Below are 23,177 nucleotides of genomic sequence, written 5' to 3' on the forward strand. Positions count from 1 at the left end.
AATCTGAAGAGCAGTTTATTATTATTTATTTAAAATTGTAACTCATTGAAACATTATTTTGTGTGTTATATTGAACTCTTAGGATGTTCTGACCCTTTGTGAGCTGTGGGGATGAATGGTGAGCTCTCTTACCATCTCGCTGTATTTCATTGTGCTACAGTGTATGAACATCATTTCAAGGGGGGTTTATAACTAAGGCTGTAAAAAATTCAGGGTAAAAAATTGCTTATGTCACTGCATCTCAAAATAGGTATTTCAAGATTTTTCACGGCCAAACATAGTATTTTTGAAAGCAAAATTGATCATTTTGTCTGGAGTTGTTATTCAACAAATGTTCCTAAATATTTAAATGCTTATCTGAAAAACATTAAATGCTAAATTGTAGAATAGTTTTTATGTACACCATTTAAAGACATAATTCACCGATGGTGAAAGTAAAATCAAACAAAATAAAAACATAAATAAATGTAAAAATAACAACAGACACGTGAAATGTCCCCTTCTTGTACTACACAGAGCGATCTTTAGCAGAAATATTTCTGATCTTTGATGCAGCTGGTGTCTTTTTCATTGAAGACATTTTAAACAAATCATGCAGCTCTATGCAATGTGTTCAATCATTAACCGGGAGCAAACAAAGTCGTCTACCAGGTTCCTAAATGCAGTGTAACAGGTAGTGTGTCGATAAGGCAAATGTTTGCTGTATTTATTTTTAAGTGATAAAAAATATATTTATTTACACTATTCATTCAGAAATGGGAATTATCACGGGGAACCACATATTACACGGCAATGGGTAAATTTAACAGAATCGTGATAACCGTGAAAAAAAATTCAACCTTATTTATTACTTCTATTAAAACATGTTGTACTTTTATTGTGTAACATCAAATGAGCTGCATGTTCCAGTCAGATAGTTTGTTTACTAGCAGGCTGACAGAGTACAAAATCTAATGTGTTCTGTAGAGACTTGAAAGACTGCATCCCCCTGGGAGATTAGAGCAGAAGCTGCTAATTACCTGCCTCAGCCATGAAAGAATTTCAAGCCTGTCTCATCAAATCACAATTAAAAGTATTTTAATTAAACATAATATAGAAGTGGTTGCCTTTCTTTAAGGTTTCATCAGGTGAGGAATGTGGGGTAGCTCAAACTCTTCATCATCATGAAAAGATTTATCCTACAAAGTTTAAACTACAAATAGAATAGCTAATATGGGCAACTATTTGCTGTGATCTTAATGGAATAATTTTAAAGAGCAATAATATTTTACCATTTGAAGAGAGAGAAAAAAAATCTAGTTTTACCCTACAGTTGCTTACAGTATATATCAATTGCGTATAGTAAGTGCAAAGCTCTTTGAAATTCCTCTTGCTGTGTTATTGGGCAATGTTTGTGTTTGTTTGCTCCCCTGCTTCCCTACCTTTGAATGCTAATCAGTCTCCTTAAGCAGCGTTCATTAATTCATTTTCAAAGGCAGCAGCTGACACAAGAGCGAGATGGTTTGAAAAGGAGGAAGGGGCTTGTGCCTTCATCAGAGACTTCTCCTGAATTTTGATCAGATTGCTGCCCGCATTGAGGAATGGAGCATTAATGAACTCCCATCAAAGGCAGACCCGCATCTCCATCCTGTTTGCTTGTTGTGTTTTTATATAAGGACTCTGATGCTACACTGATGATTCATATGGTAGTAACACAGACAACAAAAACAAACGGCAACAAAAAACCAGCTCATCATATAGAAACCAAGCACTCACACAGTTGCACCATGGTGTCAGTGGTCAAGATCACTGGTAAGTAATCATCCAATGTAAAGCCAGGACAGAGGTACTGAAACATAATAATACCATTATTGTTTAATAGCACCTGTTTCTTAACATTTCTACTTACACTAAAATAAGTACATTTTGAGGTCTGCATACAGTATATCATAGTGTATCTAATAAACTCTTGACATTTATTCTGACTTTTACCTTAACACAGCTAAAACTCTCTTTCAATCATTTTATTATCATTATAGTGTGTATCCTGACTCCTTACAGCCTGTATTAACAGATTGATCGCAGTACTGCAGAATTTGTCAGAAACCATTTCAGAAACAGGCTTAATATTAATCACCGCAAAAATATTAACCACTTACTGAAACTTTTTTTACTACATGATTGTGTTATTATACAATTTAAAAAATATTTAACAGTATAGCCTGGGTCATTCAAGTTCAACCAGTCCAATACAGACCTTGCATCAACAGTAAACTAAAAAGACCCTCCCCAGATAGTGATGAGAGGAGCCCTGGGGAGATGGGAAGCTTGGTGGAAACACTCAAACAAACATTGCATTCTCTAACTGGAAACTGAAATGCAGCTGGTCTAGCAAAATATTTCTTTATGAAACGGAAAGGGACAATAGCTGTGGCTAGTCAGGAACAATGAAAGCTTTCCCTCATAGTGAGCCTCAATCTTTACCAGAACTACAAGGCAAGAAACTGCTTGTGATGTGGACTCTGGAAGAGGCTAGGATCAAACCACTAAACAAGTTACACTTCAGCCAGATTCAAAGCCAGGCCTCCAGTGGTAAAAGTCATAGTAGGCTTTGCTTGCAGTGTCCCACCAGCCTTCTAGAACTGTTTTTATTCTACCAAAAGGTTATAGAGCCCCCCACTACTCTACTAGAACAAATTACAATTTCCTTGATCACTGTAAATAGGTGTGGACATCCATGAAAATATCTAGTTATATTCAAATTAAAAAAGGAAGACTAAATCTCATTCCCATTTAAAGAAAGAAGTATGCGTAGGTACTGTAGTGTGTCTCATCTGTCAATGGCGTTCATGGTATTGTCTCTCTTGATTCCCCTCCCTCTTGAAAGGGACTGTGCTCATCCCCACAGGATCACAAGCTGTGCACCGATGCCAGTGCTGCGCTGCAAGACATCTCCACAGGGACACAAGGCGGCAGTCGCTGTTATTCATCCAGCAAGCAGGACAGGAAAGAGCGAGAGCTTCACCACAGCGCAGAGCAGAGAGGAGGGAAGCTACACAGGCACCTAACTGAGCCAGCTACCATTTTTCTCCTTTCCATTTTATTCCTTGCAATGGGAAGCCCTGTAAGGATGAAGTGGGGTTTAGGGCGTGCCGACACCAATGGTTCTGAGTAAAATTGGATTCCTAAGTGGGCCGGTGAGTATTTTTACACTTTTAAACATGGAGTGCTACTAGCTTTGGAGAGCTGTTGTATTGTGCAACAGCCACAAAAATGTGTTTGAAGAACATTTTCATTGATCCATTCATTAAAAGAAACAAGACATCAAAACTAAGTGGTAACACTGATGGTGCTAGACAGAGCCCTTACCCTAGCACAAAGGGTTAATGGGGAGAGACAGGCATTGAGTAAGAGGAGAGCATTCACTTTAATCTGTACATGCTGTATAATCGACACAGTTGCTCAAGTAAACAGTTATTTGCAGTGTTTTTGTTGAAATATGTTACTTATTTTGTTATGCTTTGCATATTGTATTGTGTACTATCTGTTAACCAGGACAGGTCTTTAAAGATGTAACATTACCTTTTACCACGCTACTACATTTTGCAATACTTTCATCATAGTATACCACAGGAAGGAAATGTAAGGACTGGGCAATTGGTGTGAAGTTTAAGGGGGTGCTGCTGTGGTCAAGGGACAGTTTGAGGTGAAGTCAGGATTTCTTACTAAACCACAAGGGGTCATGAAGTGACTGAAGGACCAAAACTGATGATCTGTGTTTATATAGCGTGTGGAGGCGTCAACAGACTGGATCTTAACATAGAAGCCCAGTTTCCAGGCTTTCCAATTCTGGTTTTCAGGATAATACTCTGGGATTATCCTAATGGTATTTTTCATACTAGTCTGAATCCAGTACTTGAGTGTTGTGCCTCATAAGGGACGGTTCCTCTGACAGCTCAGGTAGGTGTCCAGGGATTTCAGTATGCCATCCAGGGACACTAAGAATCAGATGCAATATGTGGCACAGCATTGCACAACCACTGGGTCCACAGCCATGAAGAAATGCAACCTCTCAAAATATCAAAGCACACTTTTGCTGCCTGAATCAGACAGTATTTCTGCAAAGCCACACAACGGGGAGAGATTTACTAAACTTGTGCTTCATGGCAAAGTTTGCTCCTTTTTTTCTGTGTGGAATCGACAACAAATATTTGGAACTAGTAAAAAGCACACTCAGGTATAGGCAGCTCTCAATGAAACCGTTAGCTGTTTATTTCTGGTTTTGAAGCATTAATAGTTTCTCATTGGTTGTCAGTCAGTATTAAAGGAGTGGTAGCCAAGATTTTGAATTTATTTTCTTCTTAGCAATGGCACTGCCCCCACTTTAATTATCCTGGAGTCTTTATTGTGTTTGTATACATCACTGTGGAATATGCACAGATATCTCAGAGACAGTGCTATACTTGAAAAGTTGCTCCTGCTTCCATGTACTAAATGTGTTGAAGTTCAAATAACTTCTGTCAGATCATGTGACCTACACCAAGCTGTATAGTGTTGTATCTGAAATATTTAAACATCCTGAAATAACCTCAGGAAGAACCAAGATAGGATCATCTCAATAACAGAGGAAACAGTTACAATTCTAATAAAGCTAATAATTTGATTCTAAAGCATCGAATGGAACTAATTTGGTTTTATAAACATTTAACTTGTTGGATCAATACAGATTTTATAAAGACAGTTCTTGTTGCCCAAGAGGGGGCAATCCAACCCATTGTTTGTAATGGTTATGTGATTCACTAATCGATGCTTGAAGCGGATATGTGATTCACTAATCCATGTCAGTCACCCTTTTTGTCTGTTGAGGAGTGATTATTATTATTATTATTATTATTATTATTATTATTATTATTATTATTATTTATTTCTTAGCAGACGCCCTTATTTATTTCTTATGATTTTCTGAAGGCTTTTGTCAGATACGTTTGTCAGCTGTTATTCTAATACAAAAACTTGATACAGAAGGTGCAGTTCACTCATGTCTAATTAGAAATGTAAATATCACTTAGCCTCTAATGAACAATTTCCCTGCTGTGCTCTTCTCAGTGGCAGTAAACACCTCAGTCTAGGACCTTTTATCATTCTTTCCCATTCACTTTTCACAAGTAGGTATTCGACATAGATTTCTGGAAACATGAAGCCAGCAGATTGCATAAACATGCACTCCTGTTTGAATCAGGTAGGGAGTTTTAGAAGGAATCCTATCATGCAGGCAGGCATGCTGAGTCTCAGTCATATGGAGTGAGAAGCTTTTGGCCTTGGTCACGATGCATTTTATTAGATTTTTCTTTCTTGTAAAACTCATTTGAATGATCTGACCTTGAGCTGACTTGTATAGATGAGGATTGGACTGAAATAATGAACTGAAACATATTACTAAAACTCTCCTTTGAAAGCTTTATTGGGTGGAGGTAGAACTGAGATTGTTGTGCCTAGTGTTGTCATGGTTGCCAGTGCTGTATCCGTAGCTACGAGGGAGGCCCCCAGACAGGCAGCAATAACTCTAGAGCCTAATTAGGCACAGCATTTATTTACATATCTTACACAACTGTGTCATATTCAGTGATTTTTTTTTAGTGCTTTTTACTGTAAATGAGCTCAATATTTTGACTAGTATGTTCTCTAATAATAGAATACTCTTCTTTGCTATCGCACAATTAAGGCAGGGGATCACAGGCAGTGTAGTCTAGTGGCTAGAGCAAAGGCCTAGCTCAGCAGCTGATACACTTTGTCACACCTAGATATTGAGGTAGTGTGAGGTAATAATCGTTAGGCATCACTGCAAGGAGCTCCTGGAAAGAAAAGCCCCAACAAAGAGCCGGGCTCCATGTGTCAAGCAGACAGACATCCTCATATGAAACAACCCAGCCAACCACTAGATTGAGTTCATTACACAATGCAGATGCACTACAATGACAAGGCAATGAGGTCTGTGTGTTGGGCCAAGTGCAGATGCAATGGTATAAGCCATTGGTTGAATGGAAGCACAACGATAGCATTTTCATATCGATGTTTGTTTTTAAATGGCAGTTGAGAGGGGGGTTTCTGTGAGGTGTCGGGGATGAGGCAACCTGAAATCAGATCCTCTTCCCTGTGTTCTAGCTCTGCCCTCAGCTCAGAGTAGTGTGCTGACAAGATGACTGGGCAGATGAACATCGAGAGCAATGACCTTTCCAACCACAGGCTGTCCGTCAAGACTACCACAGATGAAGAGCTGGAGCGTATGGACAACACCCTCAGCAGGTCAGGGACAATTAAGGCTTTGCCAATCTTTGAATTGCAACAACAGCAATGTTTAAATGTGCCTACAGTGAATGGATTGAACAAAATCCATGTTTATATGTACTGAACTTGGAACATTATCCATTGCCTAACAACTGAAAATGAAACATCTTGATGGAATTACTAACTTAGCTGTGTGTCTGTCTGTGTGTGTGTCTTCAGGGCCCAGTCCATGTGTGATGACACCTCCTCAGAGCTGCAGAGGGTGGCCTCACTGGACCCCAATGGGCTGCACTCCCAGAGCTCCTTCCAAGGGAGGGGGGCGCTCTCAAGGTTGGGGTCACTGAGAATATCTTTTTAAGAGGTGCTGGATGAAAGTCATTTTAATAGTTTGATCTGAATAAGTGTCGGTACAATGCTTAGTAGAATCATGCAACATGTAACAAATAAAAGCACATTTGTAGTTCCATTTGTTAATAAAATTTTTTTAAAAAACCACCTTAAAAAAATGCAGATATCTAAGAAGTTTACATTGAATTCTTTCAATGAACATGCCAATGCATGTATGTATTTATGTCATATATGGTGTCCTCCTCAGTCTCTGTTTGTATTCGAGGTCCCTCCATCAAAACCTGTGTATGATTTACACTAGAGAGAGGATATGTTCCTCATACTATCTGATATAGCAGAGTTGGCACAAATGCTTGTTGCACATGACCAGCCGTGTGTGTTAACTGTGTCCTCTCTCTGCTCTGGCAGGCTGGTGCGGATGGTGGTGACATTGAGGGAGTGGGCTCACAAAAGCCTGCAGGAGGAGGAGCAGCGGCCAGACTCCTTCCTTGAGCGCTTTCGAGGGCCGGAGCTGCGGGCCATTCCCAGCCGGGTCAGCAACTCCCAACAGGACCAAGAGAAGAGCGACAGCAAGGGAACAGACAAAAAGTACGTGCATCTATGTGTGTGGAGGGAGGGGGCTGTCATGTGTTAGTTTGTGTTTCCATAGAGCATTTCCACAGAGACACAGTTTTCTTGCTGTGGCAAGCAGCATCTTCATCCCCAGTTACTGAGACATGCAAGCACAGAGAATATCACACTGCTTCATAAATTAGGTAAATTAGATTACCTAATAGCTGCTATTAACTAATGCAAGCAATTAACCACATATTGCAATCACACCTAAATAGCAGAAATGAATGTAAGTGGTAGAGCTACAGATCTAGCAGCCAATACAGTTGCATGTTAATTCCAAATGTATTAACCTTTTGCTATAATTCTGAAAACACATACCAAAACTATCATATGTTGTTAAGGACTTACATACTTCAGAGTTACTCTGGAGTAGATTGGAGTAAATGAGTCAGTAAGACCATTTTAGTTTGGTCTGGGTGAACATGGACAAATGTAAAAGGTCTACTCCAGTGGCAGAACCATCAACCAATGAAACTAAACATACTTCACAATGACATCCCTCACCCTGTGGTATTGCAGTGTCACTACACCTTGTTAAAGTTTCAAATCCATGGTGTTGCCATTGCTGCTAATTGTGAGATCTGCTAATATTCCTGCCAGGGGCCCTTCTGAGTAATACAGTAATCTGAGTAATATTGTAATCAGAGGATCTCACAATGAGACAAGGACTCATCTGGTGTCATCAGCCTTTTTGAGAATTGGGACATCATTTTCTCTTAATGGAACACCTGGGCTCCACTGACTACCTGTCACTTGGGAAAGGCAGTACAACTAAACTTTCTCCATACCAGGAAGTCACCCTGCTCCAGTTGCTGTGGTCCTGCTATTACAGTAATGTATATGCTGTAAATGTTACCTGTAGCTCTTGTTTATGATGTTCTTATTCAGCTAGACCCAAGAGCAGGTGTTGACAGGCATGCAGTTGGGGTGGCTGAGCCCATAAACAACTTCAATGAAAAAGCCAGCCCTTGGGGCAGTGTTTAAAGCATGGAAATGTTTGTTCACAGAAAGAAGGAAGTGTTTGTGCTGGACCCTGCTGAGAATCTTTACAACCACTGGCTCTTAATAATCGCCATTCCTGTGCTCTATAACTGGTGCATGCTGATAGTTCGGTAAGTTTTGTGAAGTCATTTCATCATAAGTATTTTACTATGCATGTGTTAGATGCTTAATCAGTTAGATAAGCTGGCATTGTTCAAGCCATAAGCTGGTAGTTTGTCAGACTGGACCAATAAGACAAATGTCAGTATAAAACTATGAAACATATGACAATTCTGTGTAATTCAAGATGCCCTCTTTGCTTTGTATCCAGGGCCTGTTTTGATGATCTGCAAACTGAAAACTACATTCTTTGGCTGGTTCTGGATTATGTTTCGGATGCCCTCTACATTATGGACACTTTTGTTCGGCTCCGCACAGGTCTGTTATTTATTAAAGCTACAGGTTATCTCTTACTTCCCCAAACATACAAATATGAAACAAAACCCTGGGAAAACTGTAGTTTCCAAATATCTAAACGCAAAAAGCATTTTCAGTAGTATTAACTGGTTAATTTTAGGGCAGGAAAAAGCAAGGCAGTCTGAAAGGAAATAAACATCTCATCTGTTATGGGAGATTTGTGGTCAGATAAATAAAACACATTATTAATCTCCCTTAGGTTTCCTCGAGCAGGGGCTGATGGTAAAGGACCTGGCCAAGCTTAGGGACAGCTACATCCACACCCTGCAGTTCAAGCTGGACGTGATCTCCATCTTACCAACAGACCTGGCTTACATCGCCACAGGCATCCACACCCCTGCGATTCGCTTCAACCGCCTTCTGCGCTTTCCCAGGATGTTTGAGTTCTTCGACCGGACAGAGACGCGCACCAACTATCCCAACATTTTCCGCATCTGCAATCTGGTGCTCTACATCCTGGTTATCATCCACTGGAATGGCTGCATCTACTTTGCTATCTCCAAGGCCTTTGGCATAGGGTCGGACACCTGGGTCTTTCCCAACTTTACAGACCCCACTTACGGCAGACTGACTCGAGAGTACATCTACTGTCTGTACTGGTCTACTCTCACACTCACCACTATTGGAGACATGCCAGCCCCGGTCAGGGATGAGCAGTATTTGTTTGTCGTTTTTGATTTTCTGGTTGGGGTCTTGATCTTTGCCACTATTGTGGGAAATGTCGGATCCATGATCTCTAACATGAACGCCACAAGAGCGGAATTCCAGGCCAAGATCGACTCTATCAAACACTACATGCAGTTCCGCAAAGTGAGCAGAGAGATGGAGGCCAGGGTCATCAGGTGGTTCGACTACCTCTGGACCAACAAAAAGACTGTGGACGAAAGGGAGGTCCTCAAAAGCCTGCCAGACAAGCTCAGGGCTGAAATAGCCATCAATGTCCACCTGGACACCTTAAAAAAGGTTCGTATCTTCCAAGACTGTGAGGCCGGGCTTTTGGTGGAGCTGGTTTTGAAACTGAGGCCTCAGGTTTTCAGTCCTGGGGATTATATCTGCCGGAAAGGGGACATTGGAAAAGAGATGTACATTATTAAGGAGGGGAAATTGGCCGTGGTAGCTGATGATGGGGTCACCCAGTACGCCCTCTTGACAGCCGGAAGCTGCTTTGGGGAGATCAGCATCCTCAACATTGAGGGTAGCAAGATGGGCAACAGGAGGACAGCCAATATCCGGAGCATCGGCTACTCTGATCTCTTCTGCCTCTCTAAGGATGATCTGATGGAGGCACTCACTGAGTATCCAGATGCTAAGAAGGTGCTGGAGGAGAGGGGCCGGGAGATCCTGGTAAAAGAAGGACTGCTGGATGAGTCAGCTGGGAAAGGGGGGGTGGGGGAGGTGGAGGTGGAGGAGAAGATAGAGAGGCTGGAGTCCTCCTTGGACAACCTGCAAACACGCTTTGCCCGGCTGATGACGGAGTACAACTCCACCCAGCTTAAGCTGAAGCAGAGGATCACCTTCCTTGAGAGGAGGGTCAAGTACCTGGGCAGTGGGTACCTCTCTGATGGGCTGGACAGTACCAATGACACTGATGGAACCCGCAGTGAGGGCATGCAGTGACCCTCCTTCCTGACCAATTCACTTTATCAAATGCTTTTATTGATTACTTTCAGTTGTAGGCTGAGACTGTTGGAAGGTCTGCTATCCTATGTAACCTGCACAAGATGTAATCACTATATAAACAATGCAAAAAATACATGTGAAATATTTGGTCAGTAGAATCTGAAAGTTATGAACACATAGGGAATGGAAGATGTTCATAACAATGACATGTTTGTAACTCTGAAACTGGTACTATTTTCAATGATTGTATGTATGTGTACTGTATTAATATAAGGTCTACATCTTTAATATGATAAATAATAAGTTAAAAACAAAAAATAAGACAGGAGAGCTGTGTTAAACTTGTTTTTTTTTATATAAATCAGAGTTCATCATTTGGGATTTAAAATACTAATGTATCATAGTTTTTCTCCACTTCATACTCAACTGTAACTTACATTATCGTAAATTACCTCACCTAAAGGTCACTTGAACCATAGTGATCTTAAGACAGATTTGGCAACTTACGTAACTTACTTATAGCAACATGAACATTTTAATATTGGGGTAGAATAGTTCAAAATCTATCAAATATTCACCCATAAATCAGATCTCAAAGCTACTGTGAAAAATACTGGCCAGAGGAACAAATGTTCCCAGGGCATGTTTGCAATGTGTATACCTGCATCACAGACGTTTTCTAAATATTGAGCACTGGATTATTCATTTGAGTGAAGCCTTATCTGGCAGGGTTAATCTATTTTTACAAAACGCAAATTGAGTTATTCTTCGTTATTCTTGACAACTTTATTTTGTTGGAATACATTTAAATAAATAAATGTGTTCCTATTTTAAATACTCTTGTCTCACACTTTTTTGCTCCTGTATTGTTTTGGTCTTGTTCAAGGTTAAAAGGTTTGACATGAAATAAATCAGACATAGATTGACATGCAAATCAATGTTTTAGTATACTTTATATGAAAAAGACAACCACTGGATTAAACATAAATACTAAACTTTAATCAGAAGATTGCAACTATCTTATAAAAAAAAAGCACAACTGGTCCAGTTCTAAAAAGAGTGAAAATCTACTTTAAAAGTAGAAACAAAATGCATAAAGAAATGTATTCAGTATTACCTGAATACAAAGCTATTCACTATGCTTGTTCGAGAAAGTCATACTTTATAGAAAACAGGAAATTCTTCAAGGGTTCTTGGGAACTCCATCTCGCAGAAGCCTTTGCAAGCAATCACTTGATCTCACAGCCCTCCAATGATTCCAGTATGGAAATCATACAGGAAAGTATGGAACAAGTTGTAGATGGCTTTTCATGCAAAGTTGATAAAATCCATCTCTCTCTGCATGGTTAAAGTGACCTCCAGGGTCTGTGCCTCTGTGATGAAACAAGCTTTGCCAGTCTTACTGTCCACAGGATGGGGCAGGTGCAAGCCTAATTTACTGTGGCAGAAGAAAGAAGAGTTAGTATGAATATTGGATTTCACCATGCTCTTTAGTGTAGCAGTGCTCAATGCTGGAGGTGTCTACACAGGAAAACACTAGTATGCTCTGGATTGAAGCATTATTTATTTATTTAACTTATATTTTATTTATTTTTTAATTTAAAGTGACCAATTATTATTTTTTATTTATCCCCCCCCCCATTTGAAATGTCCAGTTATGTTTTTTTCTCCTCATCGCAGCCAGTCCCCACACAGCACGGACATTCTGAGGGCGTATGAGCATCCTCCGATCTCACAAGCCTAAAGCCATACTCGCTTATACGCTGAGCAATCCAGAGCAGAGGTGGACGGGCTACCGATCCTGGGAGACAGAGATCAGCCCTGCGTCTTATCCACTCTAAATATGCTTGGTGTCTGGCCAGTAGGGTTCGCTGTTGCACGATGAGGGGATTAGGTCCCTGCCGGTTTCCCATCCCCACCCCTGGGAGTGTCAGAGCCAATGCAATGCCCCCTTCAGCCCCCAGCAAAGTTTGGCCTCTTTGCACAGCCAGCAGCAGCGCTTTAACTGGATGAGCCACTCGGGGACCCCTCTACATTTTTTTTTTTTTTTTTTTAAAGATGTACTGCTCAATAAAGCAAACATTGAAAAATAACTAAAGCTTACAATTTTGGTGAACGTAGATCAAGGAACTTTTCTTTGACATCCAGAAAAACATCTGCGATTTTGGTGTCTGGAAGCTTGATTTTTATCTGAAATAAATACATATAAAATTAAATATGCACTTCCTCAGCTATGGATCCAGTTTACATTCATTTTTTAATATATGTTGTGCTTGTAGAGGGACTGAGGTAATTTATAGATTTTATCCTTAAAGCATCTCTAACAAACTATTCAATAAATGCCATTGTTTCAGTCAGTGGAACATGTTCACGTGAGTGAGGGAAACAGAATAGTCTCTATTTGAAGTTTATTAAGTTTAAGCCTCAACTTTTACAGTTATAAGGGTTTTGATGAATTGATCGCCATTGTCATGTATTCCTGTAGACTTACCAGCATACATTCACAACAGGCAGAAGATGGGTCCTTTCTGCTCATCCCTAGAAACACATCCTCTGTGGTAATCTTCTGTTTGAAAAGTATCTCATACCTGTACATAAAGCAGAAGCTAAGCATTTTAAATTGTGTAATGCACAACAACATGAATGCTGTTTTAGCTATAGCTGCCAGTGCTCTGTCTGATGCACAACCCAACTCAACCAAAATGATCTTTAATAACAATTCTATTATTGGGCAATGGTTGCCTGAGAGTAGCTACAATGGCATGAATCACAGGGGTACATTTTCAAATTTGACCAGTGGTATTTACTTTTCTGAATGGGATATTTCTTAAAGGATATTTGGGGGAAACAAAATGTCTACTTACTAAACATCCACTGGGAGTTATATTTTTGGGAAGATCTACAGTATCACTTCCCCTGTTTATTAAGGAGAGACAGAAACAACTACTGCCTAGGAATAGACAGTTGATTGTACTCACTCGGGCTGCTGCCTGGTGTCCCAGGTGTCATCAAGCTCTGAGCCCTCTGGCACCTCCTCTTCACTCCAGATGTCTTTGCTATTCTTGCTCACTACTGGAGGAACTGGCAGCACATCAGGACAAGGAAGCCTCTCAGTATTTATGTGACTTACTTCCAAAGCATATTATCTTTCCTACCCACAATATTGCCAGTTTCTTAGATTGTGAACATTTTTAGGAAGGACTGAGATCCACTTTTGTCACATTCCAATTCCTTCAGATGGTATTTGGTTCCTTGGGAAAACCTTTTTTGATCATTTCTATAAATAATCTTTATTTTAAACTGAAAAACAGAAGGTTTCCATATAAATCTAAACAATGATAGATGGGTCAAACCAAGGATAGACATGTCAATGCTTCATTTTTCAACCCCCTAATTAATACGGCAGTTGTTGTCTGCAATTGATTTAGATAATAAACCCATTATATAAATGCTCTGTTGTTTAATATATAAGAATGGTTCTTTAGAACCTGAGCAAAAAAAGAGAAAGACTTTGAAGACTTCTATATAGAACCCTCAGGCTGGGTGCAATATAATAGGGCTGCTGTATAGAGGTGTAACAATGAATTGTGTATCCATAATACATGATACTATCTTTACATAATATATTGGATTGTAATTGAGATATTTATCATGTGTGTATATACAAAAAGCACAACATAGTTCACTGTAGTTCTCCAAATGATTCTTAAATGAAGAATATATGCATTTTATATTTGGTATGAATACATATTTTCTATATCCCCTTTAACTTTTGTCTTTTAACAAAATGGTCCATCATTAAATGACCATTTGGTCTTAGCATGCATCATACAAGTAGCTCATCAGAACCATCACATGTATCATGATACACATCGTATCGCGGCCTGCATATTGTGATAAGTATCGTATTATGACATTAGCCCTATTGCTGTAGATGGAGTGATGTTTCTATTGCACCTTCGCATTCAAAACACTTTTAACAAATGTAATATTATGCAGTTATTTCTGAGGGGGTGTAGGTGCAGGTGACTTCACTGTGCTACAGTCATTTTTTATTTTCTTTTTTGTTCTGCTTGGGAGTTTTATTCTTTAACTGCAGAGAGACACCCAGTGGCAAGATTATGTAGTGCAGTTCTTTATCTAAGGTAGGGTTCTTAAAAGACTAAATTCCAAACAATTCCTTGCAGAAAAAAAAATATGCAGTTGTGTGTTAATTTATATCTTTACTACCTAACAAAATATTAACTATACCTTGTAAATTATATAGTGGAGCTGCTAGTATGGAAGTTTGCACAGATGATCATTAAACCACCCTTTGTGATAAAAGGTCAATTATTGTGACTACAAGAACAAATACTGAATGCTTTCCTGGAGTTTTTCAATGCCATGTCAATGCCTCTTTTTGTGCAGAGGCTGGGTCCTCATTTTCTGAGTGTTAGTTTAAAATATACCATTTGAACAGCTAGATAACTGTTATTTGCATTTGAATGACAGAACTGACATTTGTATTAACATTTCTAAGTATGTATTCAACAATATCATCATCTTGCTTCTAAAGTGTTTTCCATAGGGCAGACAATTATCTGTAGACAAACTACCCTCTGACCCACTTGTGTGGTTTTGATTGCATTATACTCGGTCATTTGTCATCACGATTATGCTATTCTGCGTGTTGAGCACTTAGCTCATGGAGACCCACTTCTGACAACTATAATGTGTTACGAATGTAGTCTGTATGTTAATAACATACCTTGTTTAGAATTTACAGTAAACGGCAAGGTACCGTATCGTGTTTTCTGCAGACAGTTACTGTACAAAGAGAGACGTCTTACCATTTGTTTCACATTTTGCTGGGCCAATGTGACCAGGTCCTAGGCCCGCTGTCGATGAAACAGGCTGAAAATTTTTTATAAATAAATAAATAAATAAATAAATACAATACAATACAATACATCCTAAACCGAATATACATTCTTGATAATGTATTAGTGTTATCGAAGCGATTTAATCAGAGAAATTTCTTAAACTCTTAAACTGAAAGATATTAAATAGTTGTATTAACAAACCAGAACAAAACTACTAGTAATAATAATGGTCTCTTAAGCAGTCTCAATTTGTAAAATGATAAATACTTCACACTAATTAGAATTTTTTTTTTTTTTTAAATAAATTTTTTTAAAAAAAGCTAGGAGATCACGTGTTCAAATCGTAATAAATATAACATTACGTGATCTAAATAATTATCAATACCTGCTCGTAGTCTTCATCGTCTCGCCCCTGTGAAAGCATTTTGGAAAGGGCCTCTAACGATTGAACAGAAGAGAGACCGTCCATCGCGACTGCAAATTAAATTCCTTTAAAACTTGAGGAAAGACTACTGTTTGGTGAAAGCTGCGGCTTTGTTGCTTACTTTTAGATGTTTGAAATGCTACGTTTTCCACGCCGTAGAATTATGCCCAAACATAACTTTTACGTTTATGCTCAATTTGTTGGAGTCCTCGGGTGCCATGGCAACACGACAGGGTACCGCCCTTAGCAATCACAAAGTAACTGACAGAGGTTCAGCCAATCCGAGAACGCAGAAATCTCTGAACAGCCAATCAAATCCACCTTTATTTAATTTACATTGATAATGCCTGTTTGCCAGACTCTTAAGTTTGGGAAGGAATTGTAAAATAAATAATATTCTATCAGTAACTTTTTTTTGCAGATAATGCATATTTTTCATAATTTATTTCTCACATCCAGGTGGTCTATTTATTTGTTATTCAGGCATTCTGGTAGTCGCCTTGTGTAGAGTCTAGGTCCTCACATTCTCAGTGTCACAAAAATGGCGCTTTGGTTCGGATAGTGTGGATAGAGAAGAATTAGAGGCAAAATCTATTTTAAAAATATAAACAGTTGTTTGACGTACTGTTGTAGTTTGTGGCCGCTTACTGTTAAGGATTCTAAAGTTGTTGGTGTCGTAATCGGTGAGTAGATCATTTATGTCTGATGTGCGTAGGTTTTTTTTTTTTTTTTTAAAAAGGGTTTCGTTTTCCTGACATAATTTAGCACGCACAGCGTCATTGGCATCAATAAACAAAGACATTTCACATTGTAAATAAATCCCACTCTTTTAAAACTTGATAGAAGGAATGTAAACATTAGTAAAATGGCAGGCGTCGCACCGATACTAGACAGATAAATAAATGCCATGTTACAGTGCAGGTGCGTCATAATATTAATATAATCATATGTTCTATAGATGTGAATCAATCAATAAAAAGAAACGCTGTGTTTAGAAATGCCGAGCAAACTTGTCTGTCACAAATTTTAATAACCACAAGGATATTTATTATATTTATTGTTTAGGAAATATCAGTATCAATATCATTAAATTAAATGTTCAATTCCCTGTGTATAATAGTAAACATAAATACAGTTTGTCAAAAAAAAAAAAAAATCTGTAATATGCTTTGGCTATCAACATATCCTGTCTGTCACTGTTGCACTTTCTGTTATTTTTTATTACATTTATTTTGGCATCAGAAAAATATAAAACAAATAGCTAACATTGGTTTCCCTGCTGTTAAATAAAGTTCAGTAGATTATTTAACTAAATTATGTTATTTCCCCTTCAGAATTCAAAATGAGTGGATTTAATTTTGGTGCCTCCTCTGGTGGCTTTAACTTCGGTACCACCAAGACGACAGCGGGGGGCACTGCTGGGTTTTCACTGACTGGAGCCAGCACCACTGGAAATACAGGGGGTGGGTTCTCCTTTGGGACACCTTCCCAACCCCAGGCTGCTGCCCAGCCCTCTAGTCTCTTCTCCATGGCTACTCCTGCAAGCTCTGGTACACAAACAGGATTCAGCTTTGGAGCCCAAGCCACTTCAACACCAGCAGCAGCAGCACCTGTCCAGACCACTGGAGGGGGGTTCTCATTTGGGTATGTCTGTTTCTCTGCGTATTACATCTAGAGGCCTTGCGTGGAAGTGCCTAGATTGCCCAGGATGATGATGAAAATGTTAGTCATTGATAATTGTCATAATACATTGATATCAGTGGCTAAAATTTGCATTTATAAATGTTACGGACATCTGTACAGGTGATATCATCTTATTTTTTGAAAACAACAAGTGTTTTCAGGGTGAAATTGCTGCCTTGTGATGAAAAGAAGTAAGTAAGTAAGTAAGGATAATTACCGATAAAAGTAAAGAAAAAGCTCAGGACCATTATTTATTTTTTTCTGTTCCTCCCTGCGTGCAGTGCCGGCGCTCCAAAGATAAACCTTGCCATGCCGAATCCCACCCAGGCCTTGACCTCTGCTGGTCTGACCCTGGGTAACAGCATGGCAGCCCCCACAGGCACAGGGTTCTCCCTTGGGGGAGCACTGTCCACCCAGAGCACAGCAGCCCCTTCTGGAGGAGGGTTCAGCTTTGGTGCTAGTGGGAGCCTAGGGGGTGCCATGACACAGCAGCAACAGCAGCAGCAGCAACTACAGCAGCAGCAGCAACTACAGCAGCAGCAGCAACTACAACAGCAGCAGCAGCAACTACAGCAGCAGCAGCAACTACAACAGCAGCAGCAGCAGCAGCAGCAACAACTACAACAGCAGCAGCAGCAACTACAGCAGCAGCAGCAACAACAACCAGCAGCCAGTGGATTCTCCCTTGGGGGTAGTGCTGCTGCCCAACCTACTTCTGGGTTTTCTTTTGGGGCAGCAAAGGTGCAGGTGACCACAACGGCCCCCAGTGCAACTGGTGGGGGATTCTCGTTTGGGAATAGCACTGCCCTTGCAACCAGCCAACCCGCAGCTACACTTTCCCTTGGTGCTCCAGCAACAGGTGCGTATCTTTCCTTTCAGCGCAGCGGTCTTGAGTAGATAAACAGAGTTCATAGTTGTCACACTTCTTTCACCAATGAAACACCTTTTGAGACTTGCATTACTTTTGGGGTTGTAGAAAACTAAAACCCAAATTAATAAACCGTTAGTGTTCAAAATGAAGAATTGCATGGTGACAGTTGTGATCCCCCTGCCCCCCCCCCCCCCCCCCCTTTGAAAAATGTCAACACCCCTATTATTCTAATAAAAATATTGCTGCTGTATCTTTCGGCAATAGGATGTTTAACATATATTTTTGTTTTCCAGAAGCAAAACAGACCTTTTAGTGTTTTTTTGTTTTTCCCAAATGGTATATCATCTTAAAGAAGTTTAGTTTGAGTTTTTGTGAATTTATTTTAATGTACTGAAATTATATATATATATATATATATATATATATATATATATATATATATATATATATATATATATATATATATATATATAAATTTTATTTTTTAGGGCTTACTTTGGGATCCTTAGTACCAGCTTCAACTGCAGCAGCGGCCTCAGGGACCACAACCCAGGGGACAGGCATGTTATTTGGAGCCAAACCCCAAGGTAGGATTTCATTCTTTTAGAAGTGTAGTTTATATACAAAAATAGAAAATACTTGAACAGTAGGGAAGTTACATCATTTTTAAATAGACTTTGGCGTCCCCAAACTGACATTAGTCCACATCAGTAAACCACCACACAACTGGAAGTCTCCTCTCTTAGAATGGTGGGAGATATTCAAGTGAGGAATGAAGACTAAAACGAAGAACCATCATAAATGTACCCTTGTCCTTCCTGTTTCATGAGCACTCAAATCTTCTTGTGTAGGAAAATATGGGTGTATTTTGCAGTATTTTTTAGCTCACTGGTTTTCTGTCTCAATCAGCCCTAGCGTCCGTTGCCCCCACCACCACCCTGGCCAGCACATCATTAGGGTCCTCTCTCTTCGCTTCACCAGCCCCCGTCTCATCAGCTCCCTCCAGTTTCACACGTGAGTTTGCATGACTACTCTCCCATGTCTTGCTATCAGACTGCAGATTATTGTAGTCAAGTGATGCCAGCATATGAATAGATGCAGGCAAAAATGTATCTGACTGATGGAACGAGTGAATCTACGTGCTGAGTTTTCTTTGGGAGTTAATATGGAAGTGATTCTATAATATATTTAAATCAAAACACTTCCTAATAATGCATTGTTTTTCTCCCTCTGAAGTTGGGTCTACAGCCTCCCCTACAGCTACTTCTTCAGCAGCTAATATGGAAGTGATTCTATAATATATTTAAATCAAAACACTTCCTAATAATGCATTGTTTTTCTCCCTCTGAAGTTGGGTCTACAGCCTCCCCTACAGCTACTTCTTCAGCAGCTAATATGGAAGTGATTCTATAATATATTTAAATCAAAACACTTCCTAATAATGCATTGTTTTTCTCCCTCTGAAGTTGGGTCTACAGCTGCCCCTACAGCTACTTCTTCAGCAGCAGCAGCAGCAGCAGGAGGAGGATTGGGGTTCATGCAGAAGCCTCTGGGGGTCACCACAGCAGCCAGCACTGCTCTTTCAGGTAAGAGTTGTGAGATACTGACACTGGAGAGTGTTACCCAGTTGTACAGCTGGGAGTGATATAATGTATGATGGAGCTCAAATCAGACTATAGTCCATGTAAATGTTTGCATGAATAGGAACCGTCTCCTTCATTGTTGTTCATCTGTGTAGCAGCTGCAGTTTGTGAACAGGACTGGTTGACTTGTAGCTCAAACCACCAGGGCTACAGTGTTTTTTGTACTGTAGGCCACATTTGCATTTAATAAAGGTGTACTGTTTCAGCTGCTGCCCCCACAGGTGCTGTCACCGGGTTTTCCCTCGGAATGAAACCTGCAGGATTGGGCGCTATTGGCACCACAGCTCCCCCCGCCACCACCACCATCACAGCAACTGCAGCCTCAACAGCCAGGTACTACTGCAATGATGCTTTTACCTTTCCCCTGTGTGTATGTCTTTGAACTGCAGGGCCCAGTTCTTTAGAATCACCTTATTTCTTGTAAATTTGCTGTAGCTTCTCTTGTTATGTGAAATGTATGGATTGGTATTATTGTTATTGTTATGCATTATGCCTTTACTGTTCATGTCTTCCTTCAGTGTCCCCCCAGTAATGACATATGCCCAGCTGGAGAACCTGATAAACAAGTGGAGTCTGGAGCTAGAAGACCAGGAGAGGCACTTCCTGCAGCAGGCAACGCAGGTCAATGCCTGGGACCGCATGCTTATTGAGAACGGAGAGAAGGTAAAAGAAAGAGGAGAGTGCTCTCATTTACTCATGCTGCACATTAAAAGCAACACCTTAATTTGTTATGTTGAGTCCGCTAGTTCCACTAACGGAATTCCTTATTCATCTAAAACATCTGCTGTAACTCTCCATCAGTGGCTGTATTACAATTTGTAAATAGTTTCATTCATTGTATTTATACAACATTTTAGTTCATTTTATAGCATTGTCATTATCACTCTATATTTATCAATGACAATGTATTCTGTTTGCCCCACCTAGATCACATCTCTACACAGAGAGGTTGAGAAAGTGAAGCTTGACCAGCGAAGGTAATGTTAGTTTTGCTTTGTAGCCATTAGCACATATTTTGTGTTGATAGACACATATTTGTAGTGTGCAGTTGTGTTGATTGCCCTTTATGTGTGTTCAGGCTGGACCAGGAGATGGATTTCATCCTGTCTCAGCAGAAAGAGCTGGAAGATCTGCTGACACCCCTGGAGGAGTCTGTGAAGGAGCAGAACGGGACCATCTACATGCAGAATGCAGACGAGGAGCGAGAGAAAACGTAGGTTTGAGATCTGGAGTTCCAGTCCTGCTATGTAGGATAAGCTGGACGGTTATATATACCAGCATGTGCCATCCTTTGTAAGCAACTCAACACGGGTGCCTTGCTCGATTGGAAACTTGGTGGGGTTTTTATTTATTTAGGTTCATATTTTTGTCCCAATCTTTCCAGATACAAGCTGGCAGAGAACATAGATGCCCAGTTGAAGAGAATGTCCCAGGACCTGAAGGAAATCATTGAACACGTCAACACATCCAGCAGCTCCTCTGAAACCAGTGACCCGGTATCCGGGGGATTTAATGTGAGAATAATCTGCAGATGTTGACTTTTTTTTTTTTTGTTTGTTTCCTAATCTGGGCCAAATCTTTTAAGGGTTTAAATGTTGTTGTTATTTTTAAACTTGGCAGATAAGGGGGATCATCTGAAAAGAATTTCTGTATGAGATGCAAACAATATGATTGAGCTATCTGAAATATTTAGTTAATAATTCTGTTCGGCAATTTAATGCTCCAATGGATACACTGATTAGTGGAAAACACATTTTAAATAGCATTTGCGATCTGAAATTTAGTCTGCTTTTTTAAAACTGTTTAAATGTTTTCTTTCAGCTTCTGCAAATCTGCAAAATTCTGAATGCACACATGGATTCACTTCAGTGGATAGACCAAAATTCAGGTAAGCTGGTTTTATTTTTAATAGAACTATTTATTAGTGAAGCTGTAGGAAAACAAAACTGGATCGTAATGTAAAGCAAATGGGGCTTTTAAAACACTGATTTATTTTTTTTTATATCTGTTATTGCTTTGTGAGCCAAACAAACATTTGGGTCAAATATTGTTTGAGGGTAATAGTTTGCGTCTGGTAATAGTGTAAAAGGGGAGAACAACAACTTTGTATTGAGATTAGTGCCGTATCAATTCTTTAGAACATGTGGTTACCCGTCATGTCCCTCATTACTGGGACGTTGATAAACATGCAAACAGTCATAAAACCACATTTAAAAAAAAAAAAAAAGAGTATTGAATGTATATTGTTCAGATATAGAAGCCTATGGGAAGTTGTGAATTAATATTGTGTGTTTGTTTTTTTTCCAGTGTTGCTGCAGAGGCGAGTGGAAGAGGTGTCCAAGCTCTGTGAAGGTCGTCGCAAGGAACAAGAAAAAAACTTTCGGATTGCATTTGATTAAAATAAACAAAATACATATATAAGCACATAGGGGTCTCTTTAAAATCTGTTCCCAATTTCTGTGAAAAATAAGAAACAATTTTATTTGGAGTCTGTTTTGTTAAAATAAAGAATTGCTTCCACTTTTTAGTCCTGCTCTGTGTGCATGATTTGTGTCTTCTGTACTATGAATCTAAAAGCATTAGGCTGTATTCACAAAGCATAAGATTGTCATTTTAAATAAATACAGAGGTTGGTCAAGCCCACTGTGGTTGCACCAGTATAGTGTGTGTGTGTGTGTGCTGTAACTAAGTGATTGACACAAATTGTACTTTAATGGCTGGTTTCACAGACCTTAATTAGCACTAATTTTGGACTACTTTACCTTGGCTAATAATAGAAATCCATAACAAGTGCTAATCAGGATCTGTGAAACCGAGTGTTAAAGCTGAAAGGATTTGCTTCCCTGCAGCAGGTGTGGAATATTGTTTTCTTACTGAGGTTTAGCTGACTGTACAAACTAGACCCAGTGGTGCAGCAAACCTCTATCCCTGTAATCATTGTGGGACCTCTGGTTAGGTGGCACTCTGGAAGAAATGTAAATACTGCTAGTCAGATCATCTGCACTAATATCCCATCTGCTCAAGAGAGGCGACACAACGCGCCAGTCCTTTGTACCCGGCTTGGGCTTGGGAAAGCTTTTTTGGTGGTGTAAACAAAATAAAACAATCAGCATTATAGCAATAGGAGTTGAAACCTAATAGAAACTGCATGCAGGGCTCATTATGCTGAGAAGTGGAAATATGATGTTTTACAGGTAAGTTTGTCATCACAATACATAGTTTATTGGACAGCTTTCTGTTATTTAATTTTGAGGATTTAAAAATTACCAGTGCAGGTTTGCGAACGTTACATCTGAACTAAGATTTAAGATTATGTTGCATGTTTTAGCAACATCATTTGTGTTGCACCGTTTACATTGTAAACATTCAGCTGTATCACTGCATTC

The 23,177-nt window shown here is 39.6% G+C and overlaps 3 protein-coding genes across 7 annotated transcripts; 2 read left to right on the forward strand and 1 right to left on the reverse strand.

The window, feature by feature from the left end:
- The first annotated feature begins 147 nt into the window (after positions 1 to 147).
- On the forward strand, positions 148 to 11,153 carry LOC131701706 (cyclic nucleotide-gated olfactory channel-like). Of its 2 annotated transcripts, XM_059001288.1 has the most exons (7): positions 148 to 3,176; positions 6,142 to 6,282; positions 6,484 to 6,594; positions 7,021 to 7,200; positions 8,235 to 8,339; positions 8,540 to 8,646; positions 8,885 to 11,153. In XM_059001288.1, the coding sequence occupies exons 2-7, from the start codon at positions 6,176 to 6,178 to the stop codon at positions 10,300 to 10,302; spliced, it is 2,028 nt and encodes a 675-aa protein (XP_058857271.1). In that variant the 5' UTR covers positions 148 to 3,176; positions 6,142 to 6,175; the 3' UTR covers positions 10,303 to 11,153. The 2 variants fall into 2 exon arrangements, with proteins under 2 accessions (XP_058857271.1, XP_058857272.1); XM_059001289.1 differs by lacking the exons at positions 148 to 3,176; positions 6,142 to 6,282 and having other exon boundaries at positions 6,510 to 6,625.
- Positions 11,154 to 11,239: 86 nt separating this feature from the next.
- On the reverse strand, positions 11,240 to 15,838 carry LOC131701708 (dynein axonemal assembly factor 6-like). 3 transcript variants are annotated; one of them, XM_059001298.1, is made up of 6 exons: positions 15,556 to 15,838; positions 15,138 to 15,201; positions 13,284 to 13,374; positions 12,797 to 12,893; positions 12,410 to 12,495; positions 11,240 to 11,743 (listed from the first exon to the last, which is right to left on the reverse strand). In XM_059001298.1, the coding sequence occupies exons 1-6, from the start codon at positions 15,637 to 15,639 to the stop codon at positions 11,614 to 11,616; spliced, it is 552 nt and encodes a 183-aa protein (XP_058857281.1). In that variant the 5' UTR covers positions 15,640 to 15,838; the 3' UTR covers positions 11,240 to 11,613. The 3 variants fall into 3 exon arrangements, with proteins under 3 accessions (XP_058857281.1, XP_058857280.1, XP_058857279.1); XM_059001297.1 differs by having other exon boundaries at positions 13,284 to 13,377; XM_059001296.1 differs by having other exon boundaries at positions 13,284 to 13,386; positions 15,556 to 15,834.
- A 155-nt stretch (positions 15,839 to 15,993) lies between these two features.
- On the forward strand, positions 15,994 to 22,318 carry LOC131701707 (nuclear pore glycoprotein p62-like). 2 transcript variants are annotated; one of them, XM_059001291.1, is made up of 13 exons: positions 15,994 to 16,277; positions 16,929 to 17,238; positions 17,559 to 18,136; positions 18,637 to 18,735; positions 19,058 to 19,162; positions 19,615 to 19,734; positions 20,013 to 20,124; positions 20,310 to 20,454; positions 20,719 to 20,768; positions 20,870 to 21,004; positions 21,176 to 21,305; positions 21,613 to 21,679; positions 22,099 to 22,318. In XM_059001291.1, the coding sequence occupies exons 2-13, from the start codon at positions 16,937 to 16,939 to the stop codon at positions 22,188 to 22,190; spliced, it is 1,935 nt and encodes a 644-aa protein (XP_058857274.1). In that variant the 5' UTR covers positions 15,994 to 16,277; positions 16,929 to 16,936; the 3' UTR covers positions 22,191 to 22,318. The 2 variants fall into 2 exon arrangements, with proteins under 2 accessions (XP_058857274.1, XP_058857273.1); XM_059001290.1 differs by having other exon boundaries at positions 15,996 to 16,277; positions 19,998 to 20,124.
- Positions 22,319 to 23,177: the final 859 nt, after the last annotated feature.

The sequence above is a fragment of the Acipenser ruthenus genome, chromosome 26, assembly GCF_902713425.1.
Source record: "Acipenser ruthenus chromosome 26, fAciRut3.2 maternal haplotype, whole genome shotgun sequence".
NCBI lineage: Eukaryota > Metazoa > Chordata > Actinopteri > Acipenseriformes > Acipenseridae > Acipenser > Acipenser ruthenus.

What these genes read in the sequence shown, in the direction of transcription:
- LOC131701706 (XM_059001288.1), top strand. Translation starts at nt 6,176, where the DNA reads ATGACTGGGCAGATGAACATCGAGAGCAATGACCTTTCCAACCACAGG. An exon ending in AGCAAGGGAACAGACAAAAA is followed by an intron (nt 7,201 to 8,234) that starts GTACGTGCATCT and finishes GTTTGTTCACAG; the next exon opens with AAAGAAGGAAGTGTTTGTGC. An exon ending in TGGTGCATGCTGATAGTTCG is followed by an intron (nt 8,340 to 8,539) that starts GTAAGTTTTGTG and finishes CTTTGTATCCAG; the next exon opens with GGCCTGTTTTGATGATCTGC.
- LOC131701708 (XM_059001296.1), bottom strand. Translation starts at nt 15,639, where the DNA reads ATGGACGGTCTCTCTTCTGTTCAATCGTTAGAGGCCCTTTCCAAAATG. An exon ending in ACGATGAAGACTACGAGCAG is followed by an intron (nt 15,202 to 15,555) that starts GTATTGATAATT and finishes AAAAATTTTCAG; the next exon opens with CCTGTTTCATCGACAGCGGG. An exon ending in GACACCAGGCAGCAGCCCGA is followed by an intron (nt 12,894 to 13,283) that starts GTGAGTACAATC and finishes CTTTATGTACAG; the next exon opens with GTATGAGATACTTTTCAAAC.
- LOC131701707 (XM_059001290.1), top strand. Translation starts at nt 16,937, where the DNA reads ATGAGTGGATTTAATTTTGGTGCCTCCTCTGGTGGCTTTAACTTCGGT. An exon ending in ATTTGGAGCCAAACCCCAAG is followed by an intron (nt 18,736 to 19,057) that starts GTAGGATTTCAT and finishes TGTCTCAATCAG; the next exon opens with CCCTAGCGTCCGTTGCCCCC. An exon ending in GTGGATAGACCAAAATTCAG is followed by an intron (nt 21,680 to 22,098) that starts GTAAGCTGGTTT and finishes TTTTTTTTCCAG; the next exon opens with TGTTGCTGCAGAGGCGAGTG.